We start from the raw sequence: 21,162 nt of genomic DNA, 5'->3' as shown, positions 1-21,162 counted from the left end.
AAACTTAAGCAATCATGACAACATTTTTTTAACTTTTGCGAGATCCCGGGAAACTTTTGTGGGGATTAAAAAAGAATTGCAAGATCCTGAGCCCTGAGGAACATCTGATAGATCCCATAAACATTAGAATGTAATCTCAACATAAAAAAGAACTTCATAATAAATCATATGATCATCAAGGGTACTGTAAAAAAGGAATGATGAAAAGATTTTGATAGCAAGCTTGGGTTTATTTTGAGACGACACAATTCTTTATTCATAAAAAAGTTGATTTAACAAAATTACAATTTGCACATGACCCTTAAAATCCCTCTGAAAGAGGTCTTACTTTAAACAGAGTTCAAAAACGCTGTAATCCTTCAATCCTGAGGACTTCCATCACTGTTTGGATCAAGAAACAATCAACGGCAATGTGTCTTAAGCTGCTGCAGTAACTGAAAATAACTAAACACAAGAAACTGCTGACGAGAAAGAGCGGAGAGTTTCTTATGAAGGGCCAACAGCGAGCTTTGCATTTGTTACTTCATGACATCAGGATGTGCTTGTTTCATATTCAGCTGTTTTAAAAGAATTCTGCAAATACGAAGCACATCAACGACAAAAGGAACGGCCATGCATGAAATTATTTCTTTTAAATGCTGTCAGCTCGAGGTCAAAGGTTAAGGAGGGAACAAATATTAAATTGGATACTTGGCAGATCAGCTCATACAGATCATTATTCTTACAGGATTTATCAAACCAATAGATTAAGTATCGATAGTTGCATTTACTTAAAGAGTTGAAGAGTCTTACTTGTGATAACACCATTTTTCCATTCCCTGGTGATAAAAAAATTACAAAAAGTGTTAGAATACCAGCTTTTCTATTAAAAAACACTCAGAATAAGTAATCTGTGCTGGGCTTAAGCATGTTTGACCCTACCAAATCCAGTTTGTTATACCAGCGGGATTGCTCTGTTATAGCGCCACACCTCCCTGGAAAAGTTGGAAGAGGTGGGAATCAGGAAAGCTGCTCCTGCATGAGAACAAACATGATTGCACAATGTGGACAAGACGCATCATCAATGCCAGCAATCCTCTCCACAAAGTTTTAAGCGGTGGCAAAGCGGTCACATCAGTTTGATGCATGGGAGCATCATGCTTTGGCATGGTACAGAGCAACCAGGCCTTATGTAAGAGTGCCCTTAAGAAATAATAATTGTTAACCTTTGATCTGAAAATAACAGCATTTATATTTTATTTCAAGCATGGTCGTTCTTCATGAGAAACACCCTAAAAGCATGTTTGATTTTCCTGACTGGCACCTTTTTACAGTGCAGAAGGCACACACTGTTTGACTGCAGGACCAGATGTTTTTCACTGTCTGAAACAAAGTGTAGAAAAAAAAAAAAATCAGAATTATAAAAAACTACCATCATAGCTTCACATACAATCTTCACAGTTCACCAATTTGAAAACCCTAAAGCCTCTCATGAATCAGACAAAAATAAAGATTAAATAAATCATTAGACTTCAAACCAACACATTAAATCAGGAAGCAACAAACCAGGAAGCTTCCTCAGATAGATGCAACTTCTCTAAAAACATTTCCTCTAAAGGATGGAGATTATTTCTTTCTTTCTTTACTGTCAACAAATCCCAGGAAGAGACCAGAGAGACCAGCTATGAATGCAAACAGATCCATGTTAAGTACCAAAAGTCTAACCAGTATTGTCAAAAACACACCACTGTCACACTGACAGGTTCCTTCATTTCTGTGGACACATCCATCCAGAAAATAATCCCTAACAAATGCACGTTTTACCTCTGTGCATGTGCAAAGTGAAGGGGCTTTTTAGGTTGTCTGATCTGGTTTATGAGATCTGCTGATGAGGATCCTGATCCTGAAGTTTGAGGCTCTAGCCAGGTTACAGACCTGAGCCTTCAGGCTGCATGAAAACAACACAACTACAGAAAAAATACGCAAAATAACGACTTGATTAATGTAAAACTTTGCAAACAGAAACCAGTCGGCTAACTGCGTAGACTGAATGGCATAAAGTGCTGCAAACAGACAACTTGGTTTTTTTTCTTTGCAATTTGCTGACAGTAAGAAATTCAATGTAACATAAATGTTGTCTGAGATGGCTGTGCAACTGACCCTTTGTCTGCTCTCTGATTGGTCCACTGACCCTTTAATCCTCCACACCTACCAAAAACAATCAGGATAACAGAACCATGTAAATACTTTCCTTTAATGACCGAACAAACTGTGAGTGTGGGAAAAAAAACCCTTCATGTCCATAGACTAAATGAGTTGTAGATGGGATGATGACACACGCCCAGGTTTATACAGATAAGTCTAAACATTAAAGTCCATGTGGAGTAAAGTCTTTGTTTCTGTCCCCAAACAGAGAGTCCCAGGACAGCGGGGAGTGCTGGGTGCAACTTTTAGACTTCATGTCGCAGGAGAATCCTGCAGGACAGCAGTGCTTCGAGTCTGAGCAGCACACAGCCTGAGAAAACAGAAAAACAAGCCGTGAATAAGGACGGAATAGTATTAATAGTAAATTCAGAGCTGGACGCTAACTTACTGAGACATCAACAGGCAGCTGTAAGTTTTTAACCCTTAGAGCTCACCATTGTGTCTTGCCTGGACTTATTGTCTTAAAAAGCTTGTAAAGTGTCAACCCTATAGTGCACAGTCAAGCTCTAAACATCCTTTTCTTCAGGACAACCTTGGCTTTAAGAATATGTGTGCCGCAGCAGTGTCGCTTGAATTTTAAAAAAGTAATGGGGCTATAGAGACTAAAAAAAACCTAATCGGGAATTAAAACAAAAGATTTTTATGTATTAGACACAGTAGGCATGAATGACTAAGAGTGTTTTTTTTTTTTTTTTTGCACAAACTTGTTCTTCCATCTCTCTATGACTAAAGAATTAAAAATACTAATTCTATGACAAAAAGTTTTTTTTACAAAAAAAAGTCCTTGCACTTTTGGGAATATGACTCATTATTTAAGGTGCAGTGACTCTGAGGGACATGTCCTGGCCTCCCCGTGTCTCTTTTTCTCTATAATGAGTCATTCAAACTCTCTCCTGCAGTTTCTCAGTCCGTGCACATGCGCTGTTCAGCAAAGCATGACGTGAGGATGGAACAGCTTCCCACTGGTCGTCACAATGCATTCTGGGATACAAAGAGACAATCTGACAGTGGGCTAACGGGCTAACTGGAGGAAATGATCGAAAAATGGATTATAAATGGATAAAAAGACGTCCAGTATCAGAGTTACCGGTGTGGATTTAATATTAAAAGACCCCAGAAAGTCAACCGGAAAGTCAGCCAAGTTCCAGGCTCACTAGAAAAATTTCTAGTGAGTTACAAACGCATGGAGAAGATCATCAGAAAGGCAAAACGGAGGGCTTTCGGAGTAAAAGTGCCTATGACTTATGGTTCAAAAGTGACCAAGCAATTTACAAAGGTGTGTGCCACTTGAGTTCGAAGGGTTAACTGCTTAAATAACAGATAAATAATGAAACAACTGTAAGACCTTATCAGCAAACAAGACTGATTATTTCCATATGCTGCTCACAGTTAAATATTATTATTCATACAAGATTCCACTGCAAAAAATCTAAATTTCTGATTTGTATGTCTTTAAACTGGATGTTGGAGGAGATTTTTTTGGTTAAAAACCCTACTTGCACATGTTCAAGAGACAAGATATCCTGCTTCATCAGCAGGTGGCACCAAAACTGACACAAAATGAACGCTACCCAGAGAAACTTTAAGCCAGTCTTCTCTTAAATGATGATTTTGAAAAATTAAATTTTCACATTCCTTTACTATGAGTAAAATGTGCATTCTCACCTCAACTCTCTGTGTTCAATGCCTTTTTTACACATGCAAACATGCAATAATCTTGAAATTCTGGTCAAATTTAAGGCCAGTTTGCACCAACAAAGGCCAAGGACAAATTTTTTCTCCAGTCAAGTGCTGACAGAAGTGTAACAAGCTTGAGCATGGTATGCAGCACTAACATTTTACAAACAAAGTAGACTTTGGGGGTCAGACGTACTTGGTATGAAGTGCCTAGTATGAATGCTAAGATACACTTAAGTTGCATTTAGTGTTGTGAATAGGTGCAAATAAAAGAATTTGCTTCCACAAATACAAATCATGCATCATTTTTTGAATAAATGGAATCAAAAGTGACAGATTGTGTCACTCACATATCTCTAAAAAATCATGTGAGCTTAAAAGTTGTGGTTTTGTGATAAAATACATTCGATAATGTAAGATTCCTTTTATTTAAAAGCTTTCCTCCAAAGATGTGAGGAGCACAGTGCTGACTAAGAGTTATATTTATTGAGTTATCAAACAGAAAAACAGGACAAAATTAAAGGGACATGGGTGTTTGACGAGGCAGAAAACAGAGACGCTCTCAGTTCAGCTGCAGACATTCTTTGGTCCATGTGTCATAAATGCTCACTGGTCACATTATCCACATTCCTGAGGGTCGTACCATTTTAAATCTATTACACAATCCATCTTTACTTTACTAAAATGGACCATTAATGATTTATTACAGGCGGATGTGTAAGATTACCTTGGGAGAAGGGCAGCAGGCCCACTCGGTGGCTGAGATCTTGCAGCACGTGTCTCTTTGGGGGCAGTGATACACCCCCAAGCTGTCACATGGTACGTCTGTGTCATCCTCTGTGACTGCGGGATCAGGCCGTACCACTTCGGTCTGAGGGAGGGTGCTGATGAGCCAGTCTTGGATCTTCTTCTCACACGTTCCTGTGTGCATGTTGCAGGTGTATCCCTGAGGACAGCAGTGCTGGTGGTCCTCACAACAAACCGCCTGATCAGGGACAAAACAAGGACTTTAATCTGGTGTGAGACTCTAAACCACTATAGTTCATCTGGATTAAACCACAATGTTCAGAGTGAGTAACATAAAACTACATAAAAAACAAGGTGAACTCAGGATATACATGTATGAATGGTTATCGAATTGTTTATAAACATGTGATCTGCACAAAAATCCCTGGAGTCTATGAGGAGAAATCTTTCATTTGCATGACTACTTTGCATCTGCATGGGACTGTATGTATTAGAAGCTTGTCTGAGTTGTACAGACCTTAACTAGCGGGCAGCAGCCCCACTCTCCCGTCTCCAGCTTGCAGCAAGTCGTTCCTGAAGCACAGCTGCTCTTGTCGTCACATTTAACATCCCTGACGGAGCTCGGCTCGGTCAGAGCACTCAGTTTGGTGAACCATGGGACGACATGGTGGCCCCTAGAGCAGGAGGAGCGGTGGGGCTCACAGGTGTGATCTCTGGGGCAGCAGTGATTTCCGTCACTGCAGCACACCGCCTGAAAAACAGCCGAGATGATATTAAAAATCTAACACATGTTCAGCTTTCTTCGAGTGTGAGGATGCTAAATTTTCTCCTACATTTGGCAGAGGACAGCAGCCCCATTTCTTTGTCCTGTCCATGAAGCAGCAGGTCGTGTCCTTTGGACAGCTGGTCTGGGCGTCGCACATGTTCCTGATGGGTCGACGAGAACCAGAAACAGCCGAGGTATTCTCCGTTTGCAGAGCCGGGATCTTCTGCAGCCAGGGCAGACTGAGGGCTCCGGGTTTGTCACACGTCTGCTCAGCTATGTTACATTTGTAGCCTTTTGGACAGCAGTGCTCACGATCAGTGCAGCACACAGCCTGGAGAGAACAAATTTAAAACATCTTAGCGATGCCTGTTGGTCTCAGATTTAAATTAGACGGATATGCTCTTGCTTTCTGACATTCTTTGAAGACATTAAGACTTTAAGTAAACCGGTCATTAGAGTATATAATCCAAAAAGGGAGCAGGACTCTCACTCCTGGAAGCCTGCTTCTGTAATACCTAATGCTTTATACCAACAGGCAAAGCCCGTAACATAAATAAGTCCTAAAGCAGCAGCATCATTCAACCTGCAGAGACCTGCCCCCCACACAGTGAAGTAATAACCAACCTGAGGTAGGGGGCAGCATGCCCACTGTCCAGAGTCTTTCTTACAGCAGGTGGTTCCTCCGGGACACATTGTCTGCTTGTCACATTTCTCATCCTGTACGTCTGACCTCAGAGCCGCTGCTTTCTCCACCATCGGGAGGGACGGAGAGAAGCCCGACGGGTCGTTGCAGCTTTGAGCCTCCAGGTTGCAGACAGTGCCGTGAGGGCAGCAGTGGATGTGATCATCGCAGCACACAGCCTGGATGAGTCAAACACATACATATGTTTTGTCTGAGAAAGTTGGTTGAAGGATGGACATTGTTATATCTTTATTTTACATGAATTACCCTCAAATCTTTGCTCTCAACTGACTCCAAAAACTGTTAGTAGCTGTAACCTTCGTTCTTATGGATTCATCATGTCTGAGAATCCTCTTACTCGTTCTGTCTTTGGTTAAAAAGCTTTTACTGTTCATGCTCCATGTTATCTTAAGCTTGCACTAGTTGAGAAGATTTTAAAGCTAGAATTAGGGAACATTTGACCAGTATATGCACATGTTTTCTACTGAAAGTGGCTGACTTGTTGATCGACTGTGACTCTGTTGCCCTGCTGTGTTTTTTTGTCATGTGTGGAGCTTGCTGTGCTGCTGCCTTGGGCAGGACTCGCTTGTAAAGAAGGTTTTTGTGTCTCAGTGGGAATACTCCTAGTTAAATAAAACAATAAAAAATGGTTGGGAATCTCTATATGATCTCATTAAAATGCACACCTTAACACCAGTGTCTATTATAGACAGACAGAGAGCAGAGGAGAGACAAAACAATGTCTTATAACCCCAGAAAGTCATTCTTTATGTTCTGCCATGCAAACTTATTTTCAGTTCACCCTGAAAAAATAAAGGTTGCATGCTTTCTTAGCAGTATTTATATTACGATACTACACAGCAGGCTGAAAGAGTCTTATTGATATATATTTATAAATAAGATGAAACAAAAATCATTATGTTAGATTGTACAGTTTATGATAGATTTGTCACATTACCAGAATTTTGAATTTTGAGATGACACTTGCTAAAAATCAAACAATGTCATCTGTTTCGATACCAGGACAACAAAAGAATGAACTCTGACATCTAAACCCCATAGATTTATCATATTAATTATTTTTACTTCCAACCTGCACATAAGAAAATTTCTCTTAACAGTAAAAACATACCAAAATCTGACTCCATTTCTAGCTAAAAGGGCAGAATGAATAAGCTTTTCTTAAAAATAAAGTGTATTTTCTTCCCAAAATAAAATATTTCCTCTGAATTATTATTAATAATCTAGAAGAAGGCTATGCAATGATTCTGCTCTGTATTTTATATATATTTTTTTCCATTCCAGGACATTTTAAGGGTATTAGGTCTATGGAGCTTTCACCAGTCTGTAGGTAAAGGGAAACTTTTAGAGACCAGACAACATAGCTTTCTTTCTTTCCTCTCCTTTCTGTCTGTTGAAGACATTTGTGTTAAAAGGTGCATCTAAAGAGATGCTTAAATAAAAGCTGACTGGTGAAACCGTTTAAAACCTGCAGGAGATGAGACAGAGCAATAATTCTTTTTGCATATAAAACCAGGGGGAGTAACAACATATCATACATTCAATGTGTCCCAGAGTACTGTTTCCTTCCAGAAATATCCTTCCTTTTGCAGAAATGTAGTAAAAAGCGCACACATCAAAAACAATATACTATGATGTAATGCGGACAGCTACCTTTCACAGCACTTCCTACTTTACGTGTACGTGATGGCGTTTGTCTGCACGAACCTATCGTGTTGTTTTCTTGCAGGTCACGAGTCGCACTTGTTATTGTTTCAACAGTTAGCGAGGATGGAGGCTGTGATGTTGGGCAGAGCAGAGAGGACGGAGCAGGCAGAGAGAGGCCTGTCTTCAGCATCAAACAAATCCCGAATCTTCCGCTTTGTGTGTGCAGTGGTGTTAGTGAGTTTCTATCTTCTTTTGAGGGTTACCATCACTCTGCTTTCGCAACAGGACTCCAGCACTCGCTCTTATTTGATTGTCCAATCACTGCTCTCTCTCTCTCTCTGCAGCTTTGGGTTGAAATATGAATGTAGGTTTTTTTTCTTAAAAATCTTAGTACTTTTGGTGCCATCAAACCTAAAAATAACAGATACTGTATTGTCCAAAGCACATTACTTTAGAAGTAGCCTAACACTACACAGTTACTGTGCAGTGATCACAAAAAACATACGACTATAGGCAGGTGCACCAACTTCTATTATTTCAGCACAGCATAATAAAGTAAAAAATGATTCATTATGCTACAGAAAGCTTTTATATATTTTCTAGTTCATCTGAACCACCAGCAGGATTTTGATGAAACACTATCAAACGTTTTATTAACTCACTGGCCAGTGTGTGGGTGTAATTTCAGCTGACCAAGTTTTTCTTTGGTGGACTACAGCCCTATATAAAACCTGATGATTCCTTGTGTGTACGCACACAATCTTCATGCAACCTCCAGGGCGTTAAGGGCCTAGGCTGACCCAATCATAAAGTCTGGATTCATCCCTGCTTGTTAAATTAACACGCTTGCAGGCACGTCTTCTTACTTTGTCCAGGAACAGAACAGAGCAGTCTATTGATGGAGGGAAAAATCGATGTACTGGTCTACACTGTCCTTTTGCACTAAAAGAGCAGCATGCTTTATGCACATGGCATGTGTTACTTAAAATAGGAGGGCTATTAAAAGTCTGCTGGTGGACAAAAGCTGCCTTTTAACAGTACATGTTTCAGGGAAATATCTTTAAAAAAAAGCCAAAAGGCTGTGGGATAAAACAAGGAAGCAATTATAAATAACTTCTGCTGGTTAGAGACTCAGCAGCTCAGCCAAAATTCAGATACTGACGCTGCGTAACAGACGGACTGTAAAGAGAGGTGCCAGTCTGCATGACTGTGTCAAAGACGAAATGCAAGCACAGAAATTTCTCAGGATATGAGCAAAATACGCTTGTGCTCTGCTGAAATAAATGATTGAATGCAAACTACAAAATGCTAAATCCCATAAAGTGTGTTGTGTCTTTTCTTTGACACTCATCTAGCTAGAAAAATTTGCATGCCTCCTATTGCTCCAAATACACAAAAAAATACTTTGCAGGCTGCTGTAGCCTTACCTGAGCCAGAGGACAGCAGGCCCAGCTTCCACTGGTGGTCTTACAGCAGGTGGCTTTTCCTGGACACGATGTGGATTTATCACACTTGTTGTTCTCGGCCACGAAAGGGAAGGCGGGAACCCTTTCAAGCCAGGGCATCACAGTGCTGCCTGAAGGATCATTGCATGTGGAGGTGGCCAGGTTACAGACGGTGCCGTGAGGACAGCAGTGCAGGTGATCCTCACAACACACAGCCTACGGAATAAAGAGGGTGCAAATATTATTTCAGCAACCTAAAGGTAAATAAATGTCTGTGCGTGCATGAAAACATTTCTAGTAATAAACAATAAAGCTCTTATGTGGTAAGACTCAATAAATATTTGCATTCGTCTTGTTGATTCTTAGTTTGACACCCTGATTGTTTCAACAAAACAAACTCTCTAAAGTTTTTTAGGTTAAAACCCATTTATCAAGAAACATGCTGACTAAAAATTAAACTCAGCAGAAAAGAGAGTGTCCTTTAAAGCCTCAGAGAGACAAACTCAATCTGTGTGTTAGTTCATAATCGTTTATATCATTGCAAACATCACCATGTCGGTACCTTTGGAAGCGGGCAGCACGCCCATTTACCCGCTGATGATTTACAGCAGGTGAACCCGTCAGAACAGGCCACAGAGTCATTGCAGGGAACGGCACCACCTTAAAGACAAACAGTTTTTATTGCTTCACATGACAAAATCAGTGTAGCAAAACTAAATTACTTCCTCTGGACTTTTGTGCCATTTTAAAATCTGTCAACAACATTTGACGGCACGCAACTTCAATCAACATCCTAACAAAGTTTTGGGCGCGTTTTGCAAGCAGATAATTTCCTCTGCAGCCTCAAACACCTCTCTTAATCAACAGAATTTGCTTCTGTACCATCTAAATATTAAGATTTTTGTCTGTTAATAGTAGAGAAGTGCTGCCTTGCCTTTAGAGTTGTCATTTCTCTGTACTTCCATCAGCTCCGTCCCTGCAGTGTTGATCTCTATGAACTCGCTGGACTCTCTTTGTGACACACAGGCCTCATGGACGAGGTCACACTGTGTTCCTGCAGGACAGCAGTGGATGTGATCTGAACAACAGACAGCCTGAAAGATGAGAGGGAAGAAAGTCAACGTAAAAGCAGGGATGGGATCTGTTGATTTTTATCGAAAATGACACCCCTAATGATACTCCTCCTTAACCACAAATGATGTGCATTTGTGCCAAAACACTAAATCTGGGATTCTGGATTGACCTGAGTATTTTAAACTGTTTGCACTAAAGTCAACCATCTTATCACTGATTTCCTGTTACTCACATCAGGCATCGGGCAGCAGCCGTAGGTGCCATTTGCCATCTGACAGCATGTCGTCTGATCAGGGCACGCTGATTTCTTATCTGGACATTCAACTGGCAGGACAAGAAGACAGACTAAGTTCACATTAACTAAATAAATACTGAGAAGTGAGTTGTATTACTAAGATTAAAAACTCACCATCATTGGGCACAGCTGCAACCTTCTTCAGCAGCGGTAGGTGTGTCTCACCAGATTTGCAGACACCATGCTCAAGGTCACACTGAGTGTTGCTAGGGCAACAGTGGAGGTGATCACTGCAGCATATGGCCTGTACATGACCAGAATAACAAATAGAGTAAGATATGCAGAAAGTTTGGAGCAAATACCATCATTATTTACAGCTAACAACACAAAACAGTGTTTTTAAACAGATCTTTCCAGGCAAACACAGTAAGTAGATGTAAAAATACTGCTGCACCCAAAGTAACCAACTTGAAATCCCTTCAGAGCTTTATTTGTAAATTTTACAGCTTCAATTAATGCCATGGCGTGCAAATGATGGCTAGGGCTGCCACATGAGGTAACCAACCAACTGTAGCACGCCATGCATGCATTACCGGGTCTTACCAGTAGGTGGCCTGCTGAAAAATTATTGATATAGGCATTCAGAGATGTTTAAAGGGGTTTCTAAACAAACATACAGTTTAAGGCACTTTTACCCTGTATGTTTGATTTACATTAACTTCCTGTTACATGGTGGGAGATTAAAGGTCACATATTTACCCTTTAAGACAAGTTTATATTGTTCTCAGAGGTCCACAAAACATATCTGTGAAGTTTGTTGCTGAAAAAACACTCCAGTTTTGGAGTTTTGCATGTCTAAAAAACCTCTGTTTCAGCTCTGCTCAGAACGAGCTGTTTATGGCTTTAAATGTTACTGAGCTGTCTGACTCCGCCCCTGACTCCACCCCTCTCAGAAAATGGATGTGGCTTAATAGATGTGCCTCTCCTGAGGAGGATCAGGAGAGGAGGGTGGAACTTTCTTCAAAGCAGGGAGGGCCAACCGAACCTGGGGCGGGGCTAACTTCCCACATGAAATCATGAGGTGAGAATCTGAGAACAGCTGTTTCAGCACACATTTTCTGAAATTGGTGGGGGGGGGGGGCTGGATTTTTTTTTTTAATTCTTGGGGAGATTGTGTACAGGCCAGGTTCACATATTTTGTGAGAAATGCTTGAAAAAGTGTATGTATCTGACCTTTAATTATGACATTTTAAGGCAAATTTTGACATAATGTGACTTTAAAAATGAGAAAGATTGTGTTTCTGATAGAGTAACCTTGAGAGTGACTCAAACTAAATAAGTCTAACTATTAAAATCCTTCTAGCTCTGCTATATCAGGATCAGAGCTCCCCTGAGTGTACCTCTGGATACGGGCAGCAGCCGTAGTCTCCGCTGGTTAGCAGGCAGCATGTGTAACTATCAGGGCAGCTGCTTCTACCACCTGGGCAGGTAACTGCAGAGACTTTAGAGGCTGCAGAAACAGAAAGAAAAAAGCACAATTACTAGGTATAAATACAGTATCATCAGCGTATGGTTGTAACAGGACAGATAGGTTTCAGTGTAGATTAGTATATTTGATTTTTTATTGTTTAAATCCAGTAGGATATCCCTACCTGTACTGCTGTCCCTCCTCCTGGCAGGTATTTTCTGCAGCATGGGGAAGGACTCCAGTGAGGCGGACACACACCTCGAGTGAGCGATATCACATTTTGTTCCCCCTGGACAGCAGTGAAGTTTATCCTCACAACACACCGCCTGCAGAGAGGAAATCCTTTCAGACATTCAAGGACACAGCAGGGAAGGAAAGAGGACAACTTTGTGCCTCAACTTCATTGCTATTCAATGTGATATACAGACTTGTTTTTATTTTAAAACAGTACTCTGACAGCCTAAGCTACTCTCTACCTTTATTCTTTCCCCATAAAAACATGAATCTTTTCAAATATGTTATTTTTAAGGAAAAAACAAGGCCAAAATGCATAAAGCAGCTGCTCAACTTTATTTTATAGTCATAGAAAAGCCTTCAAAATACTGAATATTATTGCAATTTCCCTTAGAGTTTTGAATATTTTTAATAGTTTTGTCATAATATAGATGTTTGGATGTTGACTGGACAACAAACATTGTGATTTAGCCTTTTTTGAACATCTCAGAGTGATAGATATTACTGTAAGAAAATGGGTCCTTTGTGCAATCAAGTTCAAAATTACATAGAGATTTAACATAACAGGGCTGTTAGCTGTACGCATGCAAATCTTGGAAGGTGCCAAGAACTCTTCAATAATACCACCTTACACCAGGTCAGTTCTATGTCTGATAAGGGGTGAGGTGCTTAATCAAGTACCAGTTTACTAGGAACACTGAGACTGAAAAATGGTTCCAGTGTGGCATCAAGTACTGCAGGTCCAGGGGAGATGACTAGTTTGCATCAGGGCCTACAAGCTTACAACTATGGCTGGGAGTGGAAGAAAAATATACAAATAACCAGAAAGAGTCTCTTGGAACCAGATCAAAAAAAGTCACAACAAAAGCAAAAATGTGTTGGACCAGTGTAGACTAGATATCTGCAACACTTGCTGCACTGACATGATTTGCCATCTCTGTTTCTGAGCCTGAATTTTGCACTGGTGTTGCTGGGAAAATGGAAATGCACACTCATATATACAGTGATGTATTGATGTGGCTTTCTGGCCAGCTCCAGTCACGGAAACACAAACCAGTTTTCTGATGATACTTGATTTGAACTGAGCATGATCTGGCTCTGGCTCCAGCTGAGCATGAGTCCTGGCTGGTTTGGTGGAAAAGAAGTATTAGTGAGCTCTTCCTGGCAAAATCTGCTGATTAACTTCGTGACATTAAAGCTTTGCGGCTGAGATTTTTACAGGGTACATGGGGAAAAATATGTAAAAGAGGCGCCAAGGACAGTAGAGAGACACAGGGCGAGGCTGGTGGTACATGCCAGGGGAAGAAGACGGGCCAAGTTGGAAATAGCTACAGTATGACGTATAGCCTAAAGGATACAGAGTGTATGTAACAGCTGCAGTGTGAGGAGGCTGATACATCTGCTTCTTGTTTTTCTGTCACTGTGTGCTATTAGCTAACGCTCAGTTTCCTTGAGGTCTGAGACTATGCAAAAAGCTGACAGAGTGAGAGGCAGTACCATCTCCTAGTGGTTTTAGAGCCAAGGGTCTACAGCATCTTTGGAAAAGTAAAGGGGCTGCAGGATTCTGCTGCAGACCGAACACGTTCAAACAGATCAAGACTGATGCAAGTCTGAAGATATTGCAAAGAAATCCCCTGAAATAACATGCAACTTCACTGACTGTTACATGAGCTCTGTTCTCTCACTCCTTTAGTCTCTATAGTTTCCCCCCATCCTCTGGCTGCAGCACACCTGAGTGCAATTTGCAATGAGCTGGGAGAGTAAAAGGAACAGAAACGGCAGCAACAACATGATCATAAATGACATGTTTCTTGTCATCCCGGGCAGCCTTAAGAAGCAGCTTTCAGCTTCAGTCTCTGACCAGCAGACTGTGTAATATGCTTCTTGGTGTGAAATGTTTGGGGTCAGCTCGTGTATGTAACGTTAAGCTCATGTTTGTCACCTTCACTAATGGACAGCAGCCCCAGGAGCCGTCGAGAAGCTGGCAGCAGGTGGTCTCATCCGGACACTCGGACGCCTTGTCTGGACAAATGACTGCTTTTACTCGCTCCTCAAGCTGAAACATCGCACACACGACCCAGGAATATCAATGACAGCAACACACAAAGAAAAAACAGCATGTCGGTTTATTTTGGCTTAATTTCCAGTAAATATAAAACTAGAAATCTAAGGTCTTTCTTGTGTTCTCTACAGATAAAAATGCTAATTTTTCAACAAAAAAAATATGATAAGCAAGGCTTGGATTATCTGTTAACTAAATGTTAGTTTTTATGGTAGTAAATAACTTAAATGGTTTACCATTTTGATCATTTTTGTCTCTTTTTAGGCATGCCAAATTCTAAAAAGCAAAAGCCCAAGAAATTTACAGATTCTCTGCTTACCTTTTTGATGTGAAAAATTGGATTTTTGTTGTTTTTTAAAACCTTTTATTGACACAAGAAAAATTTGAGAAAGTTTTCCCCTTTTGTCATTGCAGGATCAGATCAAATTAAGTGGAAAAACTCTAAAAAAAATATGAAAAGACTGATTTGTGTGATCTTTGTCAATGTATTTCAAATAAATATGAAAAGAATATAGATTTAAAAAACCCTCTATTTCATGCCCAAGTAATAGCAAGTTTGCAGTTAAATAGTGGGTATCCATGGATCAATAGTTTGGCCTACATGTATGAATAATAAAATCTAAAAAAAGGTTCATGATTTGTAAACAATTCTTTCTGCAGCAATAAAAAAATCTCATGAGTCAAGAAGTAAACAGGAATAAGAGATGACCCCGAAATATGACACAACTCGACTCCATACAGCTTCCTTTGTTTGAAATACCTGTGGGACAAGCAGGGCCTGTTTGGTGGGAACCCGTGTCATCCAGGGCAGAGAAACCGTCTTATTGACACATTTGGAGTGAACCAGGTCACAGGTCGTCCCCTTGTAGCAGCAGTGGAGATGATCTGAACAACATTCAGCCTAGAAGGGATTCAAATAAAAGAACTTTAAATATTTACACACTCAGAGAGTAAATTCCACCAATAAAAACAACAACTAAAAAGTAGATATGGGTGGGAGATATGATAGCAGGGACTAGGGCTTGTCAATTAGCAAAAATAATCTAATTGCGATTTTTTTCCCAGTATTGCAATTGCAATTTGATATGTGATTATATTAGGTACCTCATTTTGTACATTTTTCAACTAATTCAAGCAATAAATCATTCTATATCACAACCAATATTTAGTGAAGCATTATGCTTCGACTTTCCAGGGAGCGCATAGCTAGAAACCCCCATAGGGATAGACACATTTATGACATAAATACATCTATCCATATAGGGGTGAAAAGCAATGAATCGATAGTCGCAGAATCTGAATAGGAGGGAGCAACAAGCTTTATGCTATAAAGGAGGAGGATGGGGTGGAGGAGGTAAAGCTTTGTCAGCAGCAGCTTGGATTAGTGAGCAGTGCTTCATCTTTAAATAGATCACTGTGTTGAGAGAAAGAGCTGTGATTGGCTGTGGGAGCTGGGAGGCAATAATTGGTGTCAGCTGGCTATCTGCCAATCGTGGCTAGGAGTATGACTTCTTTGAACTAAACTTCATCAATAACATAGAATGAACTTGGGCAAAATTATAAAAAAATTTCCATATAATTGCAATTATTGTTGCTCATATTGCAATTGTGACACCGACTGATTTATTGAATGAGGATTACTGTTTTTATGTCACTTGTTTTATTAAGAAAAACATACATAAAACACAAAAAGGGCAACTTTTGTAAACCATTGTATCAAAAAAATGACACTTAAATGTTTCCAAAATGTGCATAAAATCTCTGCAGCTGCAAAAAAACGAATGTATTAAACTGGTGTTTTGACATATTTCAAGTCAAAGTATTTTTGCAACATCGGTGATTTGTAGATTGCAGCATGCCATATTGCGATTTAATCTCATCTGTGATTAAATGCCCAGCCCTAGCAGGGACAATATATGCACACAAACTTCATGCTAACTCTGAATAATTTCTAATTGGGCACCAAAGTAACTAAGTCTGGCTCTACCCCTGCTAGATTTGACGTTACTTCAGTTAGCAGCAGGATATCAAAGGGTATCAAAAAGGATAGGGACATAACTTTCACCCAGGTCAAGGTGTGTTGATGAGAAAAGGTTATTGGAACAGCACTGGGAATCTGCTTCTTATCACAAGTAGGCTATTTCCAGCTTGCCAAGTGATGATCTATCATGCTCTTTCTAATCAATAATAACCCTACAGATCAGCAAAAAAAAAAGGGAATTTTCAAGAGTTTTCAAGGATTTTTAAGGACAAAAGTTGCTGAAGGAGCTTATCAAGACAGTACAGGAGAAGGCCCAGGTTAATCCCTCTGAACCATGACCAGCTCATCCAATTAAAAAGTTTCATAAGAACCATCAGGTCTGCCTGTGGTCTTTCACACGTTTGACTTGCTATGGTAGCTGGTTAAGTAAAGAAAAAAAAAAAGTACAATGCAGCTAGCCTAGATCAAGGTCGGTTCATATTCTTACTTGAAACTGCCGCTGAGTCAGAAAAAAGTGAACCGATACAGCCTTTTTCAGCAGTTTCAGCACAGTAGTTTGGTCAACAACAGGGTCTGATTGGCAGCTTTGCACAAAAGAAAATGAACAAAACTAACCCAATGGACATACGTTTATTTTCAAAGGGAGAGCACCAGAACCCCTGTACTAATACCACTTCAACTTTGCCTGAATTAGCCATAATAAGCACTACCATGAGCTTAATTTTTATCTCTCAATGGCATCAGACATGTGACTAAATAAAAACTCACATGAGGAAGCGGGCAGCAGCCGTATCCTCCCGCGGTGTTCTTGCAGCAGGTGTTTTTGTCCTCACACATGCCTCCATCAGGACAGACGAGCGCTGAGCTGAGGCCCAGCAGAGCTAAAAGCACTATCCCCATCTGCATGGTCTGAAAAATGAGAAAAGAGAAAAAGCTTTCGGCAGAGTGGTAGCAGTTTAACAACATGCAAAGATCCTGAACTATAGTCAACAAATTTTATCTAATCTTTTTACGTTTCTTTATTTCTTTTTGTTGGAGCAAAGGTAACAAAAAAGGACAGCAGCTGCAAAAACATGCTGGCTGATAAAGTGGATTTCAACACTAAACAAAGACACAGACTCATGCAGAAAGGTCACGTCCTCTTCATGTATGTTAACACTCTTATCTGAGGTGTGTCTTATCATAATTCACAGCTATACTATAAGAAAAGTCACAATGCGCACAGTTTAACCAGCGTACAACTGGTTCACTTTTAGGAGTTTTGTTCTCTAGCTCTTGTTTAGTCAAAGTAGATTTTATAGGTTTTAGAAAATATGGAAGAGTAGAGCGGCAGGCATTTTTGGTTCCATTATTATAACTAATCATGAAATAAAACAGCTTTTTCTGTTGTGTAAGGTCTGCTAGATTAGTTGAGTCACTTCATTGTGTTCAATAATTACTTTAGGGTTTAACTGAGGTTTACTGAGTAATCACGTCTGAAACACAGAGAGGTTGTAAAATGAAAAGTGAGGAATTTTATAAGCAAAAACTACAAAGAAAATTAGCAGCCTGCAGAGTAGTTCTGCTGGAGAGAGTGGAGATGCTGTCGCTGTAAATATCTATACACTTCTTCTTTGCAGCAGCCTCCTTAGGGATGAATTGGAAATAATCTAATTGTGATTTTGTTTTTACCCATTGCGATTGCGATTTAATATGTGCTTATTCTTAAGTTCCTCATCTCATGCACTTTCAGACAAAAACAAGCAATAACTCACTCTATACTCTAGCAAACACAATACTAGATTAAACTAGGGCTGAACAATTGTGAGAAAAACATGTAATTGTGATGATTTTGACTCATTTTGCAAATTGGATATGAACTGTGTTAGTAAAGGGAATCATAATTTGTATTTAATTCTCATATTTAACAAGTAAAACATACAAAAATTAAGAAAACAGGATTTTGTACACTATTTTTAACTCCTTGGGTGCCAGAGTTTTTTCAAGAAAATATTCAATTTTGAAATCAAGATTTCAAAAGGCTGTAACTTGAAAGCGGTTGGAGATAAAGGCATACTGTAAATGAGTATGACTCCAAGTTTGTGATGGGAGTAAATTCACTCATCTAATTTGCATATTCTGACATCACCAGGTGGCCTCCACTGCTGTTGGCTGTGTGTTTTCTCCCACGGCTTCTAACATGGCTGCCCCTACCTCTGCTGTGTTTTTCATTCCCTACCTCCGTCACTCTTCGCAGTGTTTTGACCACCCCGATACCCCCACCACTTCCCCTCCCTCCCCGGCCATGGTGAGGCAAAGCATCTGCCTGGGTACGTGCTGCTTGTGGACTATCATGGCGCACGGCGTCAGTCTCACCCATGGTTTCACCGGATGACTGAATGTCATGTCAGAGGGTGAATATTCCTCTATTCCTCCCAGCGTGGCGAGTATTCTCGCTATAATTGGCTCTCTTCCTTTCAGTTACGCTCCAACTACAACCACCGCTTCCTTGTCTCCTCAACTGGGGCTGGGTCTTTCAAAACTCTCTCTCTCCAAATCTTTGAATAGAAACACACCCACAAATGCTGCTGGGATTGAAGTTACTCATGTCTGTCATCTCCTGGTGTAAAATAGTAACATTAGGCACCATATTTGCAGCTAGAGCCTGTTTAATTCAGCAATGTTGCTTGTCGCAATTTTGCGACTTTGGCATTTAAAGGGTTAAAATACGCCACTAAAAAGATTACATAGTATGTAATGCATAATTCTGCTGCAAAAAAGTTTCAAACAGATATTTTTACATAAAATTCAGGTTAAAGAAATATTGAACCTTCTGCAATTTGAAAATTGAAGCAGGCCATTCGTTTTTTGTACTACTGAATGTTTAGGTTTGAAAAATCACACATCTATCACTAATGAAGGAATCAAATGTAGTGTGTCTTGTTTTCTGTTTCTAAAACAGACATAAAACTCTTCGTACTCCTAAAGTTATAAATATTCTAAACGCACAAAACATGCTGGATTACCTTGTATACAAATTGTGCTATATAATGCAACCTGGCTGAATTTAATTGAAATATATTAAAGATGCACAGATATAATAAAGTATAAAATAAAATTGCTGTCCAGCACCAATAATGTCAAATACCCTGCTGATGTCCTTTTTAAGTTACTTCTTTTGGGGTTACACTCCCACAGTGCCAACATTTTACCTCATGTCTAAACATGACACAGATCGGAGTTTGCCCAACAGGTCAGATCTTCTGTCCAGTAATAAATCTCTTTTCTGAATCAGCAATAAATGTCAACATAAACTGAAATGACACAACAGATAAGAATCTGCTACTGACATTGGTTCATACCCTCATTATGTCAGTCAATAGGAATGGTGCTAGTCAACACAGATGCAGCTGTGAATTCCATGTACACTGGTATCATTGTCAGCCAGAATGAGTTTGGAAAACACTGGCATATCAGATATCAGCAAAAGTTCAATACTGTGCATCACTAGCATACTCTTGTGACAGCCTCCTAAGGGGTCAACAATACCACCCATGTTAACACATTTGTCCTTATTGATAACAATTTGAACCACATATATAGATATACAGTCAGGCTATAGCTTTAAAGTAGACAGATTACAGTATAAACACTATTTTCAGTCTAAAATAGAGTGCAGTAGCCGCTGAACATAACATAAAATGAAAATAAACAAGTAGAAGAACATTAAAAATGTACAAATGTTCTGTAGTTTGATTAAATTACTTCTGAACTTTCTTTCACTGCACCTACTTCACAGAATAACGAGTGAAAATTCTAATATATTTAGATAAAAGTGAGTGTATTATTACCATTATTAACAGGTGGATTGAGCTGAGTTATGAACAAAGAGCACTGTGCTGCATACTCCTCTGACAACCTGTAAACAACAAAAACATCATTAGTCATCGGTTATTGGAAAGAAAATAATACGCAGTATATCAAAAGACATACGTGCAGCAATTTTAAAACTCTTGACAAAACTTTAAAATATCTTTTCGATGCAGTAAAATTAAATAATCGAGCTAACCAGAGAGCTAACGTCTCATCCAAAGAAAAACAAGTTAGCCTAGCATGCTAGTTGGCTAACAGTGAAGCTAGCCGGTGTCTGTGGAATAAGCGGATATTGTTCTTCTTCGTGGGATATAAGAGTGTTGTTCTCACCTGTTAGCTTCGGTGCAGTAAGTCCACCCTTGTCACATAAATGTGGTCCCTGAAGGAGTTTCAGAAAGATTGAGAGCACAAAGCAGAGCTGTGTAAGGCTGTTTTTTTCAGCTTTACAATTCAGTTATCACATGACACGCGAACATGTGACTTTATGGTTTAAAGAGATACCACAGCTAACGGCAGCTGGTAGAAAGCGATCACATGTTTTACATAAATAACATCAAATACTCCTGATATAAAACTAATTTAAATACAGCGGTGGAGAGAAAATGTTACTTTTTCCCATGTCTATTTTCAACCTACAAATTTGAACTTTGAATCAAAACGGAGTGGGCAAATTTTTCATTACCTAACTTATTTCTTGATATTAAATATGTAAAGATATAATCAGAAAATAATCACTTTATTATGAACTCAAAGAAAAAGTGAATTAATCTGCCCACCATTTCCACATCTCAGGGTGATGGGACTGAGCCTGTGTCTTCTTATAAATGTATTTGGTTTTTGGTTGATGATTCTTCGACTTTTAACCTTCATATTGAGTAAAGAAGTTTAAGTTGCATCTGGGCTTTACTTTAGAGATAATTGTTTTTCTTTTGCAGCAAAGGAAAGACCTGTTGCTGCTTCTTTTATGCCCCTAAGATACAAATTCATGATTATGCAATAAAAAGTCGGAATTATGACAAAAATAGTCATGATTATGATATAAGAAGTCATGATTGTGCAATAAAAAGTCAAAATTATAAGATAATAA

General features: G+C 39.5%; 1 protein-coding gene across 2 annotated transcripts; it reads right to left on the bottom strand.

Annotated features, from left to right (window-relative positions):
* Positions 1 to 2,215: 2,215 nt before the first annotated feature.
* grnb (granulin b) lies at positions 2,216 to 20,543 on the bottom strand. 2 transcript variants are annotated; one of them, XM_041815456.1, is made up of 17 exons: positions 20,406 to 20,543; positions 20,054 to 20,121; positions 16,992 to 17,132; positions 15,003 to 15,143; positions 14,123 to 14,236; positions 12,131 to 12,272; positions 11,879 to 11,988; positions 10,653 to 10,782; positions 10,476 to 10,567; positions 10,104 to 10,263; positions 9,732 to 9,829; positions 9,152 to 9,385; positions 5,999 to 6,235; positions 5,442 to 5,705; positions 5,126 to 5,359; positions 4,589 to 4,846; positions 2,216 to 2,494 (listed from the first exon to the last, which is right to left on the bottom strand). In XM_041815456.1, exons 2-17 carry the CDS (start codon positions 20,054 to 20,056, stop codon positions 2,348 to 2,350), a joined length of 2,505 nt encoding a protein of 834 aa, XP_041671390.1. In that variant the 5' UTR covers positions 20,057 to 20,121; positions 20,406 to 20,543; the 3' UTR covers positions 2,216 to 2,347. The 2 variants fall into 2 exon arrangements, with proteins under 2 accessions (XP_041671390.1, XP_041671392.1); XM_041815458.1 differs by lacking the exon at positions 20,406 to 20,543 and adding an exon at positions 20,272 to 20,363.
* Positions 20,544 to 21,162: the final 619 nt, after the last annotated feature.

The sequence above is a fragment of the Cheilinus undulatus genome, linkage group 20 (genome assembly GCF_018320785.1).
Source record: "Cheilinus undulatus linkage group 20, ASM1832078v1, whole genome shotgun sequence".
NCBI classification, from domain to species: domain Eukaryota; kingdom Metazoa; phylum Chordata; class Actinopteri; order Labriformes; family Labridae; genus Cheilinus; species Cheilinus undulatus.
The sequence above is the reverse complement of the archived record's forward strand: the minus strand, read 5'-3'. Positions and strand labels throughout refer to the sequence as shown.